General features: G+C 37.1%; 1 protein-coding gene across 1 annotated transcript in view; it reads left to right on the plus strand.

The window, feature by feature from the left end:
* CSMD1 (CUB and Sushi multiple domains 1) overlaps positions 1-23,902 on the plus strand; it is a 1,189,318-nt gene that overhangs the window by 1,092,227 nt on the left and 73,189 nt on the right. The window contains exons 49-50 of the mRNA XM_054196719.1: positions 5,278-5,466; positions 13,825-14,010. Coding sequence (XP_054052694.1) covers positions 5,278-5,466; positions 13,825-14,010 — 375 coding nt within the window. The remainder of the gene's footprint in view (positions 1-5,277; positions 5,467-13,824; positions 14,011-23,902) is intronic.

Below are 23,902 nucleotides of genomic sequence, written 5' to 3' on the forward strand. Positions count from 1 at the left end.
ACCTGGGCTGTTGCAGTCCCAAGCACAAATACAGGCTGGGCGGAGAATGGATTGAGAGCAGCCCTGAGGAGAAGGTCTTGGGGGTGTTGGTTGTTGAGAAGCTCAACGTGAGGCAGCAATGTGCGCTTGCAGCCCAGAAAGCCAACCGTATCCTGGACTGCGTCAAAAGAAGTGTGTCCAGCAGGTCAAGGGAGGTGGCTCTGCTCCTCTGCTCCACCCTTATGAGACCACACCTGGAGTAGTACAACCAGCTCTGGGGCCCCCAACAAAAGAAGGACATGGACCTGTTGGAGTGTGTCCAGAGGAGGGCCACGAAGATGATCAGAGGGTTGGAGCTCCTCTCCTACAAAGACAGTTTGAGAGAGTTGGCATTGTTCAGCCTGGAAAAGAGATGACCTTATAGCAGCCTTCCAGTACTTAAAGGGGGCCTACAGGAAAGATGGGGAGGGACTCTTTATCAGCAAGTGGAGCGACAGGACAAGGGGTGACAGTTTTAAACTGAAAGAGGGTACATTTAGGTTAGATATTAGGAAGACATTCTCTGCTTTGAGGGTGGTGGAACACTGGAACAGGTTGTCTGTAAAATTCTTTTCAGCCTAATGAAGTTGGGTTTTTTTTGTTTGTTTTGGTTTTTTGATATGTTGTTTTCAATTATTTTCTAAGTACCTGACAAGCAAACAGAAAATCCCAGGTATATTGCCATGGGGGGCTATGATGGTAAACATGTTTTATCAGCCATACTTAAAATTTTATATATACATAGATATCTATTGCAACCAGAGTAGTAGACTTCCTCCACTTTTTGGTCAGGTCAGTGAAAGAGAAATATGCACATTAATGTGGATTTCCAAGACAGTGTTAACCATCATGGAATTGTAAAGTTTGGTAATCTGTAAGCACAGCCTCTTTCTCACATGTGGGGCCCTTTCTGTACTGCCCTTTGTTGAACTAGTCATTGTACTTTAAGGAATTAACTACTCATGTAGTCCTGCTCACCATACCTAGTTTGTCCCAATCCTCACACTCATTCTTGTCAAATACCTACCTCTGCCAAGCTGGTCTTGCTGTCCTCCCCAACCTTTCTGTCTGATCTCCATCCTTGTTCCACCCCTCCCTACAAATCACAGTCTACTTTTAGTGCTTCTTCGGTAGGCAATGTAAGATAGCTCTTTATCTAGCTCTTGTCAGTCTTTCTCTCCCTTCTAGCTTCCCATTTCAATTTCCCTTGCTTCCTCTTTGCAGTGTCTCCCCTAATTCACTATCCTCCTTCTTCCTTGTTTCAGTCCATGATCTTCTCTTTCTCTCTCTCTCACTAGTCAATTCCAATTGATTTTATATGTTTTACTTTTCAGTTTCTTTCCCTGAATCATACATATGGTTTCTTTGCATTAAACTTCATTCTGAACATAATCTCAGTATCCGATACATTCATCTTTTTGATGCCACTTCTAATAGACTACCAGGTCCTTCTTTTTCTCTTGTTTCTATCACTGGCTCTTATCTTCCACTCCCTCCCTTCCTACTTCTGATCTCATTGCATAGTTTGTCATGACTGCTCTTCCCATGGGCTCCTAAACCCAGTACTTTTGTGTCAAATATTCTTTCTCTCTTTACTCGGTTACAGCCTTCCTACCCAGTCAAACAAGGCTCATAGCTTTATTTTCACACTTGAACCTCTTCCTTTAACTTTCACAATGTCAGATGACCACAGAGCTTTACAAAGATATCTCAGTTCCCAGATCTCTTCCCAATTTTCTCCAACCCCATGCAACCGCTGCCACTCACTCAGAGGCACTTGGGTGGCAGGAAAAGTAAGCAGTAATAACAGTAGTTTGCAGTGATGGTTCAAAGCAGCAGATATACAGGATTTGCAATATAGCCATTTGCAATAATAGACTTAAGTATATTTGCCAAAGTGATGTTGAAGTTAATTCTGAGTGATATTGCTGTTTTGTGATCCTCTTGTTTTCTTGTATCAGTTTCTTCTTCTTAGTTCAAAAGATTTTTTTGCTTGATTTTTTTTTTTTTTTTTCTGAATACCACTTAGTTCACTGGAGAGTTTAAACTATGCCTTTGGGCTCTGGGCATTGTTAATTGTTACAACATAAGCAACAACTATGACTGATAGATTTCCCCTGTGGCCCCCCATGAAGTATTCAGTATTTCGATATCATTCTGTGTAATTCAGCAGCCTAAATGTCCCATATTTCATGCCACTTTAAAGATGATCTCTTTAGAGGTTCATATATACTATAGATTGTTAAAATGAACCACATTTTAAAAGATGACAATAAGTTCCCTGGTAATCAGAACACAAACTGCAACCTGTTGTGCTCAAAATCTTTTTATGGGTAAAAACCCCATGCTTTATATGTCTAGCAAGGAATTTACTGTTAGTATAACTGAAATTTTATCAGTTTAAAAAAAGAATTACTAGTCCAGATTAAATGGTTATAGGAAAAAAAAAAAGAAAAAAAAGAAAAAAGAATAATAAAGGAAAGCTACTATACAGAAAACCAGTATGGTTATAATTGCTGTACACACAATTCCCATTGTCTAACCTTTTCCCTGCTGCTACAGTCATGCTTCCATTGCTCCTTGTGAACCCAAGATCAATGGCTTCAGTTTGGTGTTGCTGTTTTGGGGGAGATAATGCAAGTCATCAGCAGCTAGAGTCCTTCAACAGGAAGAATGTGATATCGATGATTTTTTCCTCACTCTAGGATCAAACAAAAATTATGATTATTTTTGTTTGCTAAGACATTTTTACACTCTGCTCTTGGTAAAGTTCAAGTTACACGTGGTTCTACTATATACAGTCCACTTTAAACCTACCTGACCGGAAGAAAAAAAAATCTGTTAAAGTGAAAACAAAGCTGCAGGCAGGTCAAAAAAGGCTGACGTGACACCAGCCTGACAAACCTTGGTCTTGAGGACTTGTAAACTCAGTACAAAGTCTTTGACCTGTTACTAGCAAAGGCAATACTCTATTACTGGGCTACAGGGTTGCATATCACGTGGCAAGTATTTTTTGTTTAGAATTGCAGTACTCAGGAGATCAATTTGGAGTTTTGTCTGAATGGCATATTGTGTTTAGGACTCACATGCTGTTCTTAAGGTCTCCTAGGATATTTTAAATTATATAGTGCTTATGAGGTTACTGAAGATGACTTCAGTGGCCTTAACCACTAGTCTTTTGGTCTTAAACAGCTTGGGTTGCAATAGTATCATTTTTTTCTTCAATAAGTTGAAAAGAAAATTAAAGCCATATTTATTGTGCTTCTTTAAATGTCAAATCTCTTTCTAAATTTAAAGAGTATTTCAGTAATTAAATTCATTTAGTTAGGCGTGTAACTGAATGTCACTGCGCTTATAAGGAATACAGAACATGACCCCAAACAATTGTTTTACTGGACCATTCTAGCTTACTGATTTTCATCCTGTTTTTTTTTTCCTTTTTGATTCATTTTTTTTGAAATATCTCCCCAAGTGAAAGAATGTATGAAAACGACATTTCTAGTAGAAATAGCATTGCTTATCTGAGAACTATAATTCTTTAATAGAATCTCAACAGATGCCAACGTTTTTCAGCATCTTTAATGTAGGACCTAATTGTGATGCTTTTGTTGGGTGGCATTTCTTAGAAATACTGACTTTGATGTACTGTGACATCAAAGTCGCGAATCTAGACATTTAAAGGAAGCATCTTGGTTAGAATTCTGATCGACTCTATGATGCCTCCATAGTCAGTGAACAGAAACATCCATCTTTGGGTAGTAATTGATATCATAGGTGCACCTTAGGGTGATGAAATACACATACAAAAAAAAAAAAAGTCAGCTAGATATGGAACGCTGAAAGAAGGAAATCAGGGATATGTGCAAGAAACAAATAATATGAAAAAAAAATTTATAGGTGTAAAACAAACTCTGTAATTATGTACTTGTGAAATAAAGCCCCAACTTCTACTGTATAATTGTCTATATAAAATTATATGGCTATCATAGTAGACCTAAGACACATTTGAGTATGATGTAGAGAGTTAGTATTGTAGCAGCAGTTACAGTCTCAATGTCCTTGGTGCTGATGTTTAGTTATCAGTGGAATTCAACACTGTCTTCCTTGCGAAGAATGCTCATAGGCTTACTTTAATGGTGGATGTTCAGCCAGGTTTTATTTTCTGCAAGCCGTCATCCTACCACGCTTCTTCTGAAAAGATATTAATCTCTGTAATCTTGACATGGTGCAGTGCTGCAAATACGCAGTGACTTGTACATCAATATGGAGTCAAGGTAATTGTTTAATATTGCTTTTATCCAGTGATAAATGATTGCGTGAAACAAACAGATTTGTGTTGTCACACTATCCTGTACTTTTGCTTGACTTGGATCCAGTCTGGGTAATCGGGGTCCATCCTTATGTACAGGTATTGCAACTGTGTTTTATTACTCAGTTTTTGAAAGAATTACAAATTTTGTACTTTTTTTACTTCCTCAGCACATGTCTAAACATATCATCTATCTATCACAAGTTCTTGAGGACCACACTGGTCAGGAAAATCTCTCTGTGAACAGTATTTGTAGCAGTAGCATTTAAAGTTTAGCAAGGTTTATTTTAATTTCAAAACTTATATTTTAAAAAGTGCATTCTATCTTACTTCAGATGTAATGTAAATTCAACATCTAAGAAGCTGCACTCACCTAAGTTACATTCTTTTGCTAAAAAATTAATACAATTGCCATGGGGCAAATTTCCTTGGGGAAACATGTACATAAAAAATATGTAAATTTTACTCAGAAAAAAATGCATCTGGTGAATCAGTCTGTTGTATTTTGTCATGTGACTTTTTAACATACTTGGCAAAAAGTTTGATTTTTGACTTAGATGTCTAAGTGTACCAGATCTTTTATTAAAACTATTCATAACTAGTTTTGTATATTATGTAGCTCAAAGAACAGTTTTATGTTTATAAATTTATCAAATTTGAAGTAGGCTGTTTACTAAGTGTGAGTGAACATACTGAACAATCTGTGTACTTCCCGATTGCAGCTTCCTCATGTGCAATAACAAACTGGTTTGTGATTATAAACTATGTTTTTGAACTTCATGGTATTTCTGCTTAAGAAGTCTGAATCTTCACTGAGGATTCCAGAAGTAATGTAAAGGATTCTGTACTAATTTTATTGGTATTCAAAGTTTGCACATGTCATAAATAATATGAACTTTGTATATAGTGTTTTATGTGTTTTTAGTAATGTCCCCTTTCTTGGCGTTTAGCTCCCTATTGCAGCTTAAACCCTATCTTGAGGAACGGTGGAATTGTAAATAAAACAGGTGGTCCCGCTGGAAGTAAAGTTCGCTATTACTGCAAACCTGGGTATAGAATGATTGGCCACAACAATGCGACATGTAGGCGGCACCAAAATGGCATGTATCAGTGGGATTCTCCTGTGCCGATCTGCCAAGGTAAGATGGTGTTTTCTTGTTGAGTATGCTTCTATAATTTCCTTGTAAAGAATAGTTTACAAAACAAAGATACGGCATTGTCAATACTGCTGTGTGCCGAGAGACACATTGACGTCGTGAATTTATCCAAATGCATATTGGATTGTGTACTTAATGTGTGTAGAGCTGAAGTATTAAGAAATAGATTCATGCAGTCAAATACAGACCAAACGAAAAATACATTTTCAGTACTTTTTTATTTAGTAAAATACATATCTCTAAATAGTCCACAGTTCATACTATTGTTGTATTACAGAACATTTTTTAAAAATGCTTTAGTTTTCAGGCACTAATCTGATTATTTTAGAAAATCACTATATGAGTAGTGCTTTAAAGACATAATTTGTAACTTCTGCTTTTTGGTGTATCCTGGAGTTAGCCACAGTCTACTTTAGCTTGTTCCAGACATCCCTTAAGAGTAGTTACTATTTGTCAAACGTTTATAATTTTATCTGTGTGAAAAGCCACACACAAACTACAGAGAAGACAAGTACCATAAAGTAGTACAAACAGTTAAACGCAGTTAGGTTTAGCTAAAAATGCTTTTTCACACATTATTCAGTAAACAGTGGAGACTAAGGAGTTGTATGTCAGATAAGATCAGGAACGTGGGGGAGAGGGGAAAGACTGCAAATTCTATCCATATCATGTATCACCTATTCTAACATATTATCATTTGTGTCTGCTTCTAGTTTGCTGTGTTTATAGGAAGAAATGGTAGTAACATCCATATTTAAGACTTTCTGGAACTTCTTTGATTAAAACCTATGTTTAGTTGTTTTTAACTTTGAAGACATCAGCAGCAGTGCTTCGTGTCTTCTTCAAGACAAGTATTTTGCTTAAGGTTCCATCAAGGATGATGCAAATATTTCTAAAAACAACATAAGACGGAAGTTCTATTTTGCACCTTAAAAAAAAAAAAAGAAAAAGGTCAACTGAGATTTGGCATAATGCTTACTCTTCTGTTGAGGGTGTATTATTTGCAAGAAAAATAAAAAGCTGCAGAAATTTGCCTGCAGTTGAAGAACATCGAGTACAGTTCACATCTTTTATACAGAGTGATTTGGTAGCTAAGTATTTCTTCAGTGTGAGCATTTTCATGCCTAGACGGGCCATGTAGCTATACCCCTACCGGTCCAGGGAGAAGATCAGGCTGCCAGTGTGCCACAAGCAGAATCTATGTACCTGTGCTTCCAGACTCCAGGATGTCTTCTAATCCCATATGCCATAATGTGTTAAGGCATATGATGCTGTTTGACCTTTCTGAAGGTCACCAAATTATGGAAGAATCTGCATGTGGGCTAGGCATGAGGTAGGTGTAGGGACAAGGGTTGCTTTTGAACTTACTTGGAATGCATTTTAGGTGCAGTAGCTGGTGCTGGTGTAGGAACTGAAAGCTCAGAGACATTTTGCACTGAAGAACCTGTAATGATGACTGGGCTTACAGCTTGGTGAGAAGATCAGGAAAGTGGAGGATGCGATATTGTTCAATGTTAAGACTAAATTTAAACATCTGTATGTGATGTTTAATGTGGTGTTTGTTAATATACTTAAACATAGAAGTCTAGTGTCCTATCCTCCATCTACCAGTCCAGACATACTTTACCTGCCCTCCTTATACCAGTTCAGAAAGGCACAAGCTCCTATTGTATATCCACTAGACTTTTCAGATGTCTTGGAAGGCTAGGAATGTCTGAGGTAGCTGTAGACAATGGGAAAAGGAAACAAGTCAAGCCCTATCTGCCTAAACTCTGATGTAGTTAATCTAGTCAATACTGTCAGTGAAACTTTGGGAGCTATTTTGCTGGCTAGCTAGTAGGTGTCTTTTTTAAAAAGGCACTGAAATTTTGGCATCTTACTCTGGAGCTCAGGTACTTTGAGTGTGTGAGGATAGAGACAATAATCCTTGTGTGCTTGTTAGGCTGGAGGAGATGGGGTGTGCTGGTTTGGGGTGGAGCAGAGCCAACTTTCTGTTCAGTGAGAGGCTCTTGTTTATACCTGTTGCTGTGGCAGCCAGGGTCAGCTGACTCGGTTGTTTACCCCATGGAGGGGCTGCACCTGTGGGGAGGAGCGGACAGGACAGGTGACCCAAACTGACCAGTTGGGTGTTCCATCCCATCTGCCGTGCTCAGTATAAGAGCTGACAGATCAAAGGAGTCAGGGTGGTTCTTCTTCAATGACTCTCTTTCTTCAATGACTGACGCTGAAGAAGACCCTGTCAGCTCATCTGCCTTTTGATCCCAGCGTGTTCCAGTTCCCATTTGTCACTGAGTCTAATCTAGAACTTTCCCAGTGCCTGACAGTGACATCTCCCTGTGAGCTTAATAAGGATTTGTATATATTGGTATATATTTCATTATTTCCTTTTTTTATTTTATTATTAATATTTTATTAAAGTAGTTTAATTTTCTATAAACTCATAACTCTATCTCTCTTCTTCCTCTCCTTGGAGCGAGAGTTGGGGGAGAGCATCTGTCGTCATTGGCCAACCCGGCCCAAACCATGACATGAGGCCATGAACTTTAGGAGCCTCTAGGTCATACTTTTCTCCAGAATTTAAGACCTCATGATTCCTCAGCTGTCAGGAATTATATGCAAATTTACCCCATATCTTTCTGCTGCTTATCGGTGATGGTAACGTGCTAGCAATGGCAGAGAAGGGCTTGCCAATTTGCCATTCTAAGTTTGAAAGCTATATCTAAACGTAATGAGGTGTGTGAGAAATTCTGAATAATAAGGAGAACAGTTCTTTGAAGAATTTAATTAAGAGCAGAATGGAATCATTCCCAGAAAGTGGGAGGGAAAATGTGCAGATACATGCAGGACTTGACATGAGGTCCCAGGACTTGATCATGGATAACCAGGGGACAAAGAGTCCCAGAAAGTAATAAATTCTGAACAAAAATTAAGCAGACTCAAGAAAGTCATAAAACACTTCAGACACTCTATCTATCCTTGTTATTTTATCACTATGTGCAAGAAATAGCTGTTGAAATTTTAGCAATGCAGCTAATAACGAAGGTTATTCCAGGACCATAACTGGGTTCCGTGTCTGCCCTGGGGTAGAAGACTGATTAAATTTTTATAGGGAACTGGCTTGAAAGCATCCATTTGCAGTTTGCCCAGGAGCCATGAGTCTGGAATCACCAAACTGCTTCTTCATAAAATTAGCTGTTTTGTGCGTTTGAGCATGGAATTAAACTTGGGCCCTTAACCTTTCTGATAAATGTTATTATGCAAAAAACGTCCCTCTTAGCACGCAGTCTTAAAATAAAAGCATGAGGTAGGTAACACAGTTAAGGAATTCCAACTCCCAGTTTCCTCTTATATTCTAAACTTATGATTGTATTTCAAAATATAAAACAGTAAGAGAAGTATAGTACTTGAGACTAAAAAAACCCAGAAGTTTGGGGGGGAACAATCTTTTAATATGCTAAAACTAGCTCCAAAGAGGAATGAAATAATTATCTATGTCCTTTCTAGATAGAGGAATTACAGCTAAATTTACTTCGACAGGATCTTAAGTTAGACTTTATTTTTTTCTTCTTTTCTCAGAAGCTAGTGAAACGGAGGAATAGATTGTCTGTAGAGAATGTGGAATCTTCATCATTGGAGGTCTTTCAGGAACAAATTAGAAAAACCTTGGTCAAGTATAGTTTTGCTTGTGATAGGAGAATAAACTAGGTGACCATTCATGACCCTTTTTTATATCCACAGCCCTAGACCACACAGCTGTTTCCGGTTTCCTTGTTATTTCTGTATGTATCCAAGTCTGAGAATTAGGGTTTCTGTGGTGTGGCTCTCCCTGATGTTTCCGGTTGGATATCATAGACATAAGCCATTTGGCATGTTTTTTATTACAAATCCCACTTTTAGAGACTTCTGTTTTGCTACCTTTAATTTTAGGGTATTTAAATGCTTTTCTCAGCACTTTGTTCAATGCCAGAGGCAGGTCACTAAACGATAAATGCTTGTTCATAAAATTTAGGGATTTTCCAGTGTATGGAAATAAACTCAATGTCTGATTCTAATGCAGTCTCCAGCTGCTTTTCTGTATGAAGTGAATTTGCATGCTTTAAATCCAGTTAAATCTAGTTGGCAGCTGGTCACAAGTGACATTCTCCAGGGCTCAGTATTGGGGCCTGTTCTGTTTAAAGTCTTAATCAATGATCTGGACGAGGGGATCAAGTGCAGCCTCAGTAAGTTTGCAGAGTTGGGTGTAAATGTTGATCTGTTTGAGGGTAGGAAGGCTCTACAGAGAGATCTGGACAGGTTGGATCGATGGGACAAGGCCAATGGCATGAGGTTCAACAAGGCCAAGTGCTGGGTCCTGCACTTGGGTCACAACACCCCCATGCAATGAGAGAGGCCTGGGGCAGAGTGGCTGGAGAGCTGCCCGGCAGAAAAGGACCTGGGGCTGTTGGTCGACAGCCGGCTGAATATGAGCGAGCAGCGTGCCCAGGTGGCCAAGAAGGCCAGTAGCTTCAAGGCTTGTATCAGAAATAGTGTGACTAAACTGCTAAACAACTAAACTGCTAAACAGCTGATAACAACTAAAGTTGCTTCTCAGTTTCTAGGTATTTAAAGGCTTTTGAACTTGCGTTGATTACCTGTTCTTTGGAAGAAGTATGTTTTTCTGCTGTGCAAGATAATAGAAAAAATTAGGATTGGGTTATGTACTTCTCACACTCTGAATGTATATCTCCCAGATGAAACCTGGCAGTCTCATCTAATCATTGACCTAAGAAGCATGTTGACAATTTGTCAAGTTAGATTTCCTGACACCATTCTTTATCATTTTACAATTATATGGGAAGCTGGGAGCTTCAAAATACTTGGATGTGGGACAGCAGTGATGTTGTTCCCACTATCCAAAGATGATATGCCATTTCAGTCTGTTTACTTCAGGTTAACTTTACTTCAAACATCAAAGTACTTGCTAATTAGTGAAACTCGCTGTGCTGGTATGTTTTGTTTGGACTCTACTGTTCTAAAAGCCATTAGCAGCCTTAAGAAATTACTAGCAGCAGGAATATTTCTTTCCAATCCCAGTTTCTGGGGGAGAAGCAAACAATAAGCAAACAGATAAACTGTAACAGGAACAAAGCTGAATGCCAAAACTGATTTTATGGTTAGTAGCTAAAGCAGCAATAAGAATAACCTCACAATGTAGCAGTACAAGATTCAGCAGCAGCTAAGGAAAGAAGAGAGACATTAGAGGACTGAGGTACAACACTAAGAATAAAAGTGTGACAGTAAGCATAGATTTTGAGGTGCTTTAGTACGCTGGACATTGCATCAGACCTGGCAAAACGGATAGGCCCACCTGGGTGTGACCTGGGCATTGTACTTCTTTTATTCCTTAAACCAACTTGCACATAAGAGCTATTCAGTCTTGAACTTCTCAGTAGTTTCTAGAAAAATTATTGCTAGAGATTAAGAGCAAATGCAAACAGAAGTATTTGCTTCTAACATGAACTAAACAAATCTGGTTTTTAGTTTGTTTTCAAATGACATAATAAATTCTTCTTGCCCCATAGAAAGCACTAAATAATTTGAAATTTATTCATGTTTGAAGTATTTAGAGGGAACTAGAATAAGATCCACCTGTATGTGCAGACGAACACATACATGGATGGGTGGATAGAATGATAGTTATGAATTTTGGTTTTATACAATTAAATGTATGCATACTTAACACAGAGATTGTTGTTTTGATATCAGAAAGGAGACCTGAAAAAGAAGTTGACAAGGAGTTAAATCTTAAGCCAGCTACGTTCTACATCAAGCATTCAGACACATTGCCACAAGGCAGAAGGGAACTGAGAGGCTTGTAAGGACAGGGAGGAACATAGTGCACAGCTCTGGAGACACTGAGACATTTCACAGTAAGCATGACTGGAAATGGAGAATGCATAGGCATTTTTATGATGTAGTAAAACAGAGTGACAGTTTAATTTTCTGTCAGTTCAGCAAGCAAACAAACATTCTGTAAATTTAAAATTCTGCTTATGTGATAGAGAGTCAGAGTTGATTCTAGTTGTAGGTAAAGGACTAAATTGGTTATTAAGGGCGTAGATAGAACATTGAACCAGATGTAGCTCTGCTGCCTATTTTGAGCACACCAGAGCCCTGAAAAGCCATCGCTCCTGCTGTGGTCATCATAAAAAGACTGCTCCAGAAGCAGCAGAACTTGTTTTTATCCTCCCCTTCTCCACTTTCACTAACACAATTAAAAGTGGTAAGCATCAGTCGCCAGAACCCTTTCCTTATCACCTCTCTCTTCCTTCTCTGTCCCACTACTGCTCCTTCTAGCGGCAAGAGTCTCAGCCCTTACCCACCGAGAGAGAAATACTCAATTTTGAGAAGACAAGAGCAGCACTGGTTAGGGTGCAAAAAGGGCCAAAAAGTTGTGTTACAAGGGAAGCAGCTTATTTCAGAACATTCCTACAGTTCTACTTCTATTAGCAATTTGACAGATTCCAGATAGAAGCAAACGACTGAAATGAACTAACCATTCATCTTTTTATAATGCTTACCTCACTTCATTACAATAATATGCAAAATGCTGTGTTGTATTTAATTTAAATGCATCAAATGTGACAACTTGGGAATACTGGAAACAAATTTGCGAGTTGTGTTTATGGTAGCATGACAACGTCTTGTGAAATTAATCACTTATATTGAATTGGGTAAATGAGAATAAAAATTAGATTTTTTAAAAAATAACTGTTTTCACCTCTGTTTAACAGATTTCAGACAAAGACTGTCATTTCTTCTTTAGAAATATATTGACTTTATTAAAATAATAAAACTTCACAGCGTCAAGGGGAAAGGAACAAATACCCAAAGGACCTTTTAACTGTTGAAACATTGAATTGTTTCTTACAATTGACTGTATATATGGAAAAGACATTTTCATTTGCAAAACTCCACTCTTTATTGGTAAATATTTAGAAATGAAAGCTTCAAAGCTGTATTTTATTCAGTGTATTTACTGAAAAGCAATAAACTGGATGCCAAACTCAAAGCAGGTAGTGATTCTATACATATATTGGTTTATATGAACTCTGTAAATAGATTCATTGTAATAATATGATAGGTTCTCTGCTCCAATTTACCATTTTGCAGAAAATAATATCCTTTCAGAGAAAATAATACTATGACTTTCCCTTCAGAAGTTCCAAGGGGCAAATATAAAATCTTTACCAGAATTACTGGCTTATTCAAGCACCTAGAGTTAATATCTGTGCATAAATAACTATTTTAAAATAAAGCATAGCATTAAAAGAAATTTTAAAAAGGATACTGAAGAGTTGCCTTTCTTCTTTTCATTATCAAAATCAAGGGAGCTGAGAAGTCGGATGGCAGAAAGCAGTCCTGCCTTGGAGACCTTTCCTAAAAGTGACTAAAATAGATATTTTTGTAATTATACTGTGCCCTAAAATTGTATATTATGAGATACTGTTAAATGAACTGAACTCCTGTAAAAATAAATAAATAAATAAGCAAAAAACCTAAATGCTACTCAAACTTCACTAAGTTGACAGGAAATTAAACTTTGTGAGCTTGAAAGAATAACTGCTCGTCTGGAGAGAAATTCTGAAAGAGGAAAAAAAAAGGGGAAAATAGTTCAGTAAGTAATTTCCTTCATGATATGGAAAATGAGTAAGGCTGAGTTCACATAATATTTAACATTCTGAAGTGAATTAGTCAAGTATGTAAATAAGTGTTTAAATATCTGAATAATGTCCTTAACTTCAGTGGAACTCTTCCCTGTCTAGTCATATATTTAGATGCTTTTCTCATCAGACAAAAAATGTTAAATTGAATTCTTAAATAACATTGTTTTTTATGCATAGAACAAACAAATATGAAGTTTTGTTTATAGTAGTGCAGGAAAGAAAGAAGCCCTGAGAGAATGGAAACAGACTATTAGAAAGCATTTAAGAATTTTCCAGTTCATTGCTTCTTGGACCAAATCATTTTGGACACTTCCTTGATTTTTCCCCTAGCAAATAAACCATTGCCCTTAGCCTATATTGAAATTTCTGTCTCTACAATGATTGGATTAAACAAAATAATGATATATGAAAAGTTTGTCTATATTAGATGCACTTTAAAGCATTTGTTATTATTTTAAATACCGTTACATGTATCAGAATGTTTTAAATATGATTGAAAATTAATTTCAGTTGTTATGCATGTGATATGTCAAAATTACTAATCTATGTTTCTCATTTCAGTGGTGGGACAATATTTTTAAATAATACATGAGAAAATGCCAATTCTTTATCTTTTTCTTTCCTTTCTTTTCAGCTGTTTCTTGTGGTATTCCTGAATCCCCTGGGAATGGTTCGGTTATAGGTAATGAATTCACTTTGGGCAGTAGATTGATATATGAATGTAATGAGGGCTTCAAGCTAGAATCTAGTCAACAGGCAACAGCAGTGTGTCAAGAAGATGGATTATGGAGCAACAAAGGGAGGCCACCTGTTTGCAAATGTAAGTGGGCATGTATTTCTTAGGTGTATTTACCTTGAACTTTCTCAGGAAAATCTTCCCTGGTGATGTTTAGGATGTATGTATACATATCCCATGAACGGGCCATTCAGGAACATATAATAATTTAGCATTTAGTAAAGTAGAAGAGGACTATAAACTCGTTTAATTAAAAACCCCCTTGTTTATCTTCTTTTTTCCTTTTCTAAAAATGTATTCAGTTTGAAAAAGAATCCCGAATCCCATTACTTCTAAAACCAGAAGTGCGAAGTTAAAATGCTTGACAATAGTAAAGTCAATATTTTCAAAATGGATTCAGAGGCAGGCATGCTTTACCCAAGATTTCTCACTTGCAAAGTGCAGAAAATCTTCGGCAATCCGCAAAACAACCTTTATGGTATTACTGCTGTAAGGATAAATGTATTTAGTCTCCAGAGATAAAACATCTCAGACTTGATGAGCACAAACACAGCACAGAAAGGTAAATGGTAAATAAATTAATTTATTTTATCCCCAGATCTGTTAAAATGAAGGTTGAAATCAGTGCAGTTTGTTTTGCAAAATATCTCTGATAATATAATGCCTGAGGCAGATGTTTGGAACTCCTTTCTTTTCATTAGAAGTATTTACATCAGATTTGAACCATGAGAAATATGATTTGTGCTGGTCATACAGCAAGACACAGATGGATCCTGGACAGTAGGCTATTGAATTTAATTACGTGAAATACAAATCAACCGATACCTATTAAGAAAGCTTAACTGAATGACAAATACGCAACTTGCTTCGGTTATTCTACATAGAGATCTCAGCACATCATGAAAGGAACTAGCGATGTCTATCTGTATGCTATTTAAAGCCTTTATCAGACAATCATTTAAGTCAGGCCAATTTAAATCAGGTCTCTTTAGAGAGTGACCATATAGTAGTAACTTTACATATGAACACACAACACTGTGCAAAGTATGCAAAATCCTTCTTCTGAAACTTGTAAATTAGTACATTACTGTCAGTCAGAGAAGTGAGTGTGATATACAGTTCCAAAAAACATCCTATCCAAAAGGCGTAGATATATCCAAGAAATATGAATAAATCAAACAACTTTGATGTCAAACTACACATGAGCACTGGTTTTTGCATGATTTCCTTACTGTATGCCACATAAACTGCCCCAGTAACTTTTACACCAACTAATATCATTTAGATAATGCTCAAACAGAAAGGAAAGGATATATAGGCATGATTACAAATTTAAGGTTTTAAGTTGCAACTATACGTAGCTGAGAAACACTGTTTTACTTATCATCAGCATTTTTACACACTTGTGAAGTAGTCTTGTGAAAAGTCATAAGTTTCCATCTTTCTAAGATTATAAAACAAACAAACCAACGTAAAACAATCTTACAGGATTTTTTTTTTGTCTATTCCCTTTAATTAGATATGATTTTAATTTTTTCTGCTACTATGGAAATACAGATGCTGATTCTTGCAGTGACAAGTTAAAAAGGGAAAAGAACACAAATGAAATTTCCTTCCTCTCTTTTGGATGATATATTCTCTTGCTATTATTATATAAAATTGCATCATTATAGCATAATTATTACATTTTGTTTGTGACTAATTAGTCAACATTATTCTTCTTATTGTTTGGCACCTCACTTTCTTCAGAATATATATCATCGTGTGTAGAGAAATAAGGTCTTTCAAAGCAGAGACTGAAAGATTCAAACAGAAAGGAACATCCATCAATGCAAAATTTATATGTGTTCGTCCCTAAATTCAGTCCAGAGGCACACTTGGATATCTAAGTTATTTACTGAATAGAGAGATTCATGCTTGGAATAGTATCTGTCATTATTTTTTAAAGAAACAAAATCATCTAAAGATGTTGATGAGGGTCAGTCCATTCGTCTGAGACACTTCTTTTGTTTTTACACTTTTTATTTGTATTTTTAAATACGTTTCACCACATGCTTGTTTTCCTGGGTATCTTTCTCCTGTGAATTTCCTCTGATTTAGAAATCTAGATTTTTCAGTGTTCTAGAAGTGATTTTCCTTTTTCATCTTGTACAGTGTTTTTTGGCTTGGGTACAAAATTTCAAAACTGATAGAAATGAGAAAAGAAGTAGTATACATTCTTTCCTGAACATCCTTGTGACTTGGACTGTCTCTTTACATTTCATGTGCGAAAGATGACAGATAAAGATAGTTATTTTTTTGTGAGTCACTAAATATATTTTCTTAGGCGCTTTGATTTTGTAGACACTTGACACTGACTGTTCACGAAATACAAATACTGATCTAAATCTTGGTTCTCCCTCCACAGCAATTGAATTTAGTAGTTGCTGTTAAAGTCTGTTCATAGCTTGAATGTGTTTATTCACTTTTTCTCTAAAACAGTTGTTTTAGACCATTCTTAAGAATTGAAAGAACTAGAAAAAATGAATTGTGTCTCGCTGTGTCAGTAGTAGAAAATGCATGATGTGATAAGAGGAAACTACTGAAAAAAGCGTATGAGATCTGAATCAGTGAAGGAGGTCATACTAACCCTGTTCTGAAGCAAAAGAGAACTTCTTTCTCTGTTTAGTATGTATACTTTAATGCTATTAGAGAGTTTGCATTTTCTTGTTCCGAAATTCATGTTCCATGAAAAGAAATCTCAGTAACGAGTTTGCTTTTACAAACAGTTCATTCCAGTACTAGAAAATTCTGCTAGTTTGAGATGTGGTACAGTCCCAGTGTTTGCACTAAGGAGAGTTTAAGTATGTATTATACTTTTAGAAGAACTAGGGTGAACATTAACACATAATTCTTTTACAAGTCAAACATCACTTTTTTCATGACAAAGCAACACAAAAAGAAATGTTCTCTGGAACAGCAGGAAACTTTTTTTAATACAGGCTTTTTTGCATACTAGAAAATGACTAATGCAAATTCTTAAGGATATTATAATTCTGATTATTATTAATGCCCAATTTTAGTTTTGCTAGATATGTAGTAAAAAGAAGTACAGACACTTGATGACTTGAAATTAATGGAAATATAACCTTTTTTGTTCCATAGGAAATCTGCAGGCCTAAAGCTACTTCAAAAAAGTATGCGGAAAAGAGCATTAAAGTAGGATCTAGTTAATGCAAAGCAGAACTTTCAGTTCTGTGCACTGTGTTTTTTTGACCAGATCTAGGGAACTGATTTAAAATATTGTGCCAGAAGGTGAACTAATTATGACAGCAAATATTATGATTTACTTCCATGTTTCTCTTCACAAGATCAGAAGACTGAATGTCTTCTACTTATTGAAAGATCATGATATCAGGGTTTTTTTCTGATTATGCTGGGGTACCCTACCAGTTCTCTAAAGCAAAGTACCATAACTTGTAAAACAAGAATTTAAAGGTATACAATATTATACGGTATTTCTATATAAGTACATATAAAATGTACCCATATAGGTTATAATCCATGTGTGTTGGTGCTGAGATCTGGACCAGTATATGTTTGTTAACAAAAGTACTGCAGAAATAGGATAACTTGTTAGCCTCTGTTCTTACTTGCTTTCCTTGTCATAGAAGTAAGTGGATGCATAACCTAGGAAATTGACTTTATGGTTAATTAATTTTTTTAACATTTTAATTGCCTGGGATGGTTCTCGTAACTGCGTAACTTTATTGCTCTTTTCCATTGTCCCTTTAATATGCTCATTCAAAGATTTAAATCAGATCCTTCATTGGTTTATGCTAATTTCTCTAATATCAAACATTTTAAAAAACAGCTAGTGTTACCTTTGCATAATCTGCATATTGCAGATTTCACTGTAGATATTTTTGGAAGCTATGGTGTGCTGAGATATAACAGTGATGGTTCAGACATTGATTTTTATCTAGAAATTAATTAGAAAATAATCAGAAATATGTTTGTACAACGTCTAGTTATAGAACTATGAATCATAAGTAGTTTTGGAATAAAGTACCAGTTGTATTATAAATGCAAAATGGAATTTGTTAATATAAACAGACAAAGATTCACCACCAGCTCATCATAGATATTGTGCAATTGCTGGAGTTTTTATTAGATAGAACATTAGCTAGGACAACTTTTTTGCCTCAGTCTTCACTGGCAAGTGCTCTAGCCGCACCACCCAAGTCACAGAAGGCAAAGGGAGGGACTGTGAGAATGAGGAACTGCCCACAGTAGAAGACCAGGTTAGAAACCATGTTAAGAACCTGAAGGTGCACAAGTCCATGGGACCTGATGATATACATCCATGGGTCCTAAGGGACTGGAGGATGAAGTTGCTAAGCCACTATCCATCATATTTGAGAAGTCATGGCAGTCTGGTGAAGTTCCTGACGACTGGAAAAGGGGAAACATAACTCCCATTTTTAAAAAGGGAAAAAAGGCTGATCCGGGGAACTACGGGCCAGTCAGTCTCACCTCTGTGCCCGGGCAAGATCACAGAGCAGATCTTCCTGGAAACTCTGCTAAGGCACATGAAAAATAAGGAGGTGATTGGTGACAGCCAACGTGGCTTCACTAAGGGAAAATTGTGCCTGACAAATTTGGTGGCCTTCTATGATGGTGTTACAGCATTGGTGGATAATGGGAGAGCAACTGACACCATCTACCTGGACTTGTGCAAGGCATTTGACACTGTCCTGCATGACATCCTTGTCTCTAAATTGGAGAGACATGGATTTGACAGATGGACCGCTCAGTGGATAAGGAATTGTCTGGATGGCTGCACTCAAAGAGTTGCAGTCAATAGCTCAATGTCCAAGTGGGACGAGTGGTGTTCCCTGGGCGTTGGTACTGGGACCAGTGCAGTTGAATATCTTTGTTGGTGACATGGATAGTGGGATTGAGTGCACACTCAGCAAGTTTGCTTATGACACCAAGCTGTGTGGTGCAGTCGACATGCTGGAGGGAAGGGAAGGGATGCCATCCAGAAGGACCTGGTCAGGCATGAGAGGTGGGCCTGTGTGAGGTGGCCTGGTTCAAAAGAACCACAGCCAGCAGATCGAGGGATGTGAGTCTGCTCCTCTGCTCCACTCTCACGAGACCCCACCTGGAGTACCGCATCCAGGTCTGGGGCCCCCAACATAAGAAAGACATGGACCTGTTCGAGAGGGTCCAGAGGAAGGCCGCAAAGATGATCAGATGGTTGGAGCGCCTCTCCTATGAAGACAGTTTGACTGAGTTGGGGTTGTTAAGCTTGGAGAAGCAGAGGCTCCAGGGAGACCTTATAGCAGCCTTCCAGTACCTAAAGGCGGCCTACAGGAAAGAGGGGGAGGGACACTTTATCAGGGAGTGTAGCGATAGGATGAGGGGTAATGGTTTTAAACTGAAAGAGGGGAGATTTAGATCAGATATTAGGAAGAAATTCTTTACTGTGAGGGTGGTGAGACACTGGAACAGGTTGCCCAGAGAAGTTGTGGATGCCTCGTCCCTGGAAGTGTTCAAGGCCAGGCTGGATGGGGCTTTGTTCTATGATTCAGAACACGATACCAAATAATTCTCCTAACATTTTCTTTGGTAAATCCTGAGGTCAGTAAGTAGTTCTTGGAGCATTTTTTCAAGGTTTGGTATGTAACATGGAGTACTTATTAAGGGTTAGTACTTACCAGTGAACTGTAGTAAAACCATTAATTAGTTTAGGCATTTTAGGTTAGTCCAGATACATTAGACTTATAACAGATTGACTTGACACAGCTGACTGGATTGACAGACTGTTATCGAATACCGTACGATCCTTTTGTTTATCTAATTTGAGGTCTTGAAGCCATTCCCATTTAAATATATTGAACGACAACAAGTACTTGGTTTTTTTGCTCTGAGGCTTTTTTTCTACTAGCATATTGAAATTATCAACTTGCTCAAGTGGTCGTATTTTGTTCTTAGGTCTTTATTCTTAGATCCTGTGTTGTCTGGGATTATTTGGTTTCCTACTGTCTTCTTATTTTACTAATACTTATGAATTTAAACCACACTAGTCTCTCAAACATAATACATGACTTGATCTTAATCTTGCTTTTTTTTAAGCTAATAGTGAATTTAGTCAAAAGTGTGTATTTGAACAATATAGTTATAATTTTTGCATTATAAGTTCAAAATACAGTAATACAAAAATTCCCTTTCCCTTTCTTTGTGGTTGTTAAGTACCTGCTGAAGAATGGCAGCCAAGTATCAGATGCCATTACACTTGCAAATAATAATAGCAAGTTTCTGTAATTGAGATTTTTTTCCATCACGTGCATTGTACTTGACTTTTTTTTTCTCTTGAAACAATAACTATATTCAGAGTCACAAAATTCAAGATATTTTTGGAATAGCATGAGATGTACTTTTGCTGTTGTTGTTGTTTATGTAACAATAAGGGAAGAAAGCAAAGGCTTGTAGTCAAAAGAACAACTCAGTAAAAGGGAAGAGTCAGTCTTCTGGTATTCAGATCCTGGGAAAATATTGGTAGTGCAATGTGTTTGTTGACCAGAAGAGCAAGTAAATAACAAAATTATGAAGAATGAATCATTATGAACAGTTAAAACTAAATGGTGAGCACATTACTGCACAAATTCTTGTTAGATTTTAGTTGCTGTAGTTGCAAAAATCATGTTATGTTTTTTTGGTCATTGCCACTGTTCATATAGTAAATGTTTTCACAGTATCACAGAATGGCAGGGGTTGGAAGGGACCTCTGGAGATCATGTAGTCCAACCCCCCTGCCAGAGCAGGGTCACCTACAGCAGGTTGCACAGGAACACGTCCAGGCGGGTTTTGAATGTCTCCAGAGACGGAGACTCCACCACCTCTCTGGGCAGCCTGTGCCAGTGCTCTGCCACCCTCAAAGTAAAGAAGTTCCTTCTCATGTTTAGGTGGAACTTCCTATGTAGTGGACATTTTGCTCATGTCTTGAGTAGCAAATATACCTGGGCTTATAGAACAACTCAATTTTGGGTCTTTTTTATGGTAGGTATATCTCATTATGAATTCCCTGCTTTTGAGACTATTCAGAATTATCCATATAAGGAGATTGTCACGTCATTAAAATGTGTAATCTTAATCATAATTTCAAACAACAGTTACGTTTTCTGACCTATACTTTATGTAAAGCAATATTATTCATACATATCTGTATAAAAAATACCTGGAGAGAAGAGAGAACATCTTCACATCTGTGAGAAGTTGAGATTATCCCTTACGAAGTTTCATCTATGTAAATGACAATTAAAATAGTGCCCAGCCCATAATTTGCAAGAGGGGAGACCATGAGAGTCAAATTGATGCACTCATTCATAAACCATGTGCACAAACCAAGCATCTGTTAATGGTCTTTTTTTATTTCTTGAAGGATTGGGAAGATAATAAATCAAAATCAGTCCCTGTAAAATTAACATTTTTTTAAGCATCAGTTTTAGTTGATTACATCAACCCAGTGTAGAAGTGTATTCTGTGCTCAGTAACATCTTCAGTTAGAAAGTGTACAGTAATGTATCAGAATCTGATAGTTGTTTGTAAAGTGTGCTTGCAACAAGATTCTAAGTATTTAGATAAAGAAAGAACAAATGACATACTACCATCATCAGTATGGAGAGGAAAAATCTATGTGGCTTATTTACATATTCTGAAATAGCTGAGTCTCTTATCTCTAAGTATCTTGAGACATCCCCTGTGGTTAAAACTAAAATTTTTAATATTAGACTAAATAAGAAGCTTGCTTTCATCTCTGAAAGAACTAATAAAAGTATTGTTTGAAAGGAAAAGTGATAAAAATGTTAAATTTGAGGGGTATTAAGTACCTGTTTAGAATTTTTTTTCGTCTTCTGACAGACCTATATCATTTTCACTCCAAGGTGTTAAGTGAAGTGCTTTAATATGGTTATTCTATTTAAGAACAAATAAGAAAAAAAATGTTCCTTGGTTAATAATCTATAATCTTTGAGTAGCTATGAAACACAGCTTAGTATCAGTGTCAAATTAAATTAAATTAGGAAGTAGGAAGTCCTCCGTTAACCTGGGAAACTGTCCATAACTAGTTAGAATATTGTTTTAAAGGCCAAAGTAAAGAACTATTACATTTCAAAGTGACTGTATGCTGGCACTCCTTCCTAAGATATACTGAAAAAAATCTAAGAAAATAACCTTTAACCTTATAACCTGTCATGCATAAGTTCTTCAGATGATTTCGCCTTCATAAATTCTTACACATCTTCACTGATATGCTATAGTACCAGCTCTTTATTTCTTAGATGGTAGAACTTACCATGGGTAGAATAACTACTGGAAAACGTTGAAGTATAATTCTAGCATTATCAAACGTATTCTGAACAGTGGTGAAAATTGAGATAGCAGCTCTGCGGAAAAGGACTTGAGGGTACTGGTGGATGAAAAGCTGGACATGAGCCAACAATGTGCACTCGCAGCCTAGAAAGCCAGTTGCATCCTGGGTTGCATCAAAAGAACTGTGAATAGTAGATTGAGAGAGGTGATTCTCCCCCTCTACTCTGCTCTCCTGAGACCCCACCTGGAGTACTGCGTCCAGCTGTGGAGCCCTCAGCACAGGAAAGACATGGGCCTGTTGGAGCGGGTCCAGAGGAGGGCCATAAAGATGATCAGAGGGCTGGAGCACCTCTGCTATAAAGACAGTTTGAGAGAATTGTGGTTGTTCAGCCTGGAGAAGAGAAAGCTCCAGGGAGACCTTATAGCAGCCTTCCAGTACCTGAAGGGAGCCTACAGAAAAGGCGGGGAGGGGCTGTTTGCAGGGGCATGTAGTGATAGGACAAGGGGCGATGGTTTTAAACTAGAGCAGGGTAGGTTTAGATTAAACATTAGGAAGAAGTTCTTTACAGTGAGGGTGGTGAAACACTGGCACAGGTTGCCCAGAGAGGTGGTGGAGGCCCCATCCCTGGAGACATTCAAGGCCGGGCTTGATGAGGCTCTGAGCAACCTGATCTAGTTGAAGATGTCCCTGCTTACTGCAGGGGGGTTGGACTAGATGACCTTTAAAGGTCCCTTCCAACCCAGCACATTCTATGATTCTATGAAAATCTAAATTTTAACAGGAATTCTTTTTCTGTCACTTTCCCTGCATTTCAATGATTGCCTGAACTAGTCTCTTTCATCACGCATTCATACTTGTGATAAAATTGCTTTATACCGCTCAGACAGTGTAAAGGCTACAGAATATGTAATTATTTTTTGTCAGTTTTATTAGTCCTTTCCCTGATAGAGTGGTTTAAATTCATAGTAACATAAATGAGAATCTTTTTATTTTTTTTCAGTATAGTTTGGAGCTTTTACACACTTCCTCCTAATGCTTTTTTCTTACTAAACAGTGTGGTGACTTGAGTACGTTGTATAAAAGACCAGAGGTAATGATTCCTAAGTATACCAAATATATAGACAATTTGTCACCTTTTGTTTAGCAACATATAAGAGAAACAAAAGAAGAGAAACTAAATTTCTGTTATGTGTTTTTTATTTGTTTATTTTTCCTTGGAAAGATAGCTTTTCTGTAGTGTTATTGGGGTAGTAGTTTTTTCTAAAGTATTCTTTGGGATATAAGCAGTCATTAATTCATTCAGGCTTTTTCTATAGCTGGGAAATTCTGAACAACATGGTATGAAATACCAAGTACAGCTATTTTTAAATAAAGTAATCACAAATATTTTCATAAAACTAGTCTAATCTTTGCAGAGACGTAGGCACATTGAGATAGAATTCATCTCAATCTCCTAAATATTGTAAATATTCTGTGTACTTTATCCTGAGTTACAGAGCATCAATTTGAAATTGAGAAGTGTTTAAATATGCTATATATGGTTGGTAACTATATTAAGCCTTATGAAAAACATAAACTACAGTTCTTGTCTCTTGGCAGTAACTGCATTCTCTTACAAAA

Source organism: Rissa tridactyla, chromosome 3 (assembly GCF_028500815.1).
Source record: "Rissa tridactyla isolate bRisTri1 chromosome 3, bRisTri1.patW.cur.20221130, whole genome shotgun sequence".
In the NCBI taxonomy this organism is placed as follows: Eukaryota; Metazoa; Chordata; class Aves; order Charadriiformes; family Laridae; genus Rissa; species Rissa tridactyla.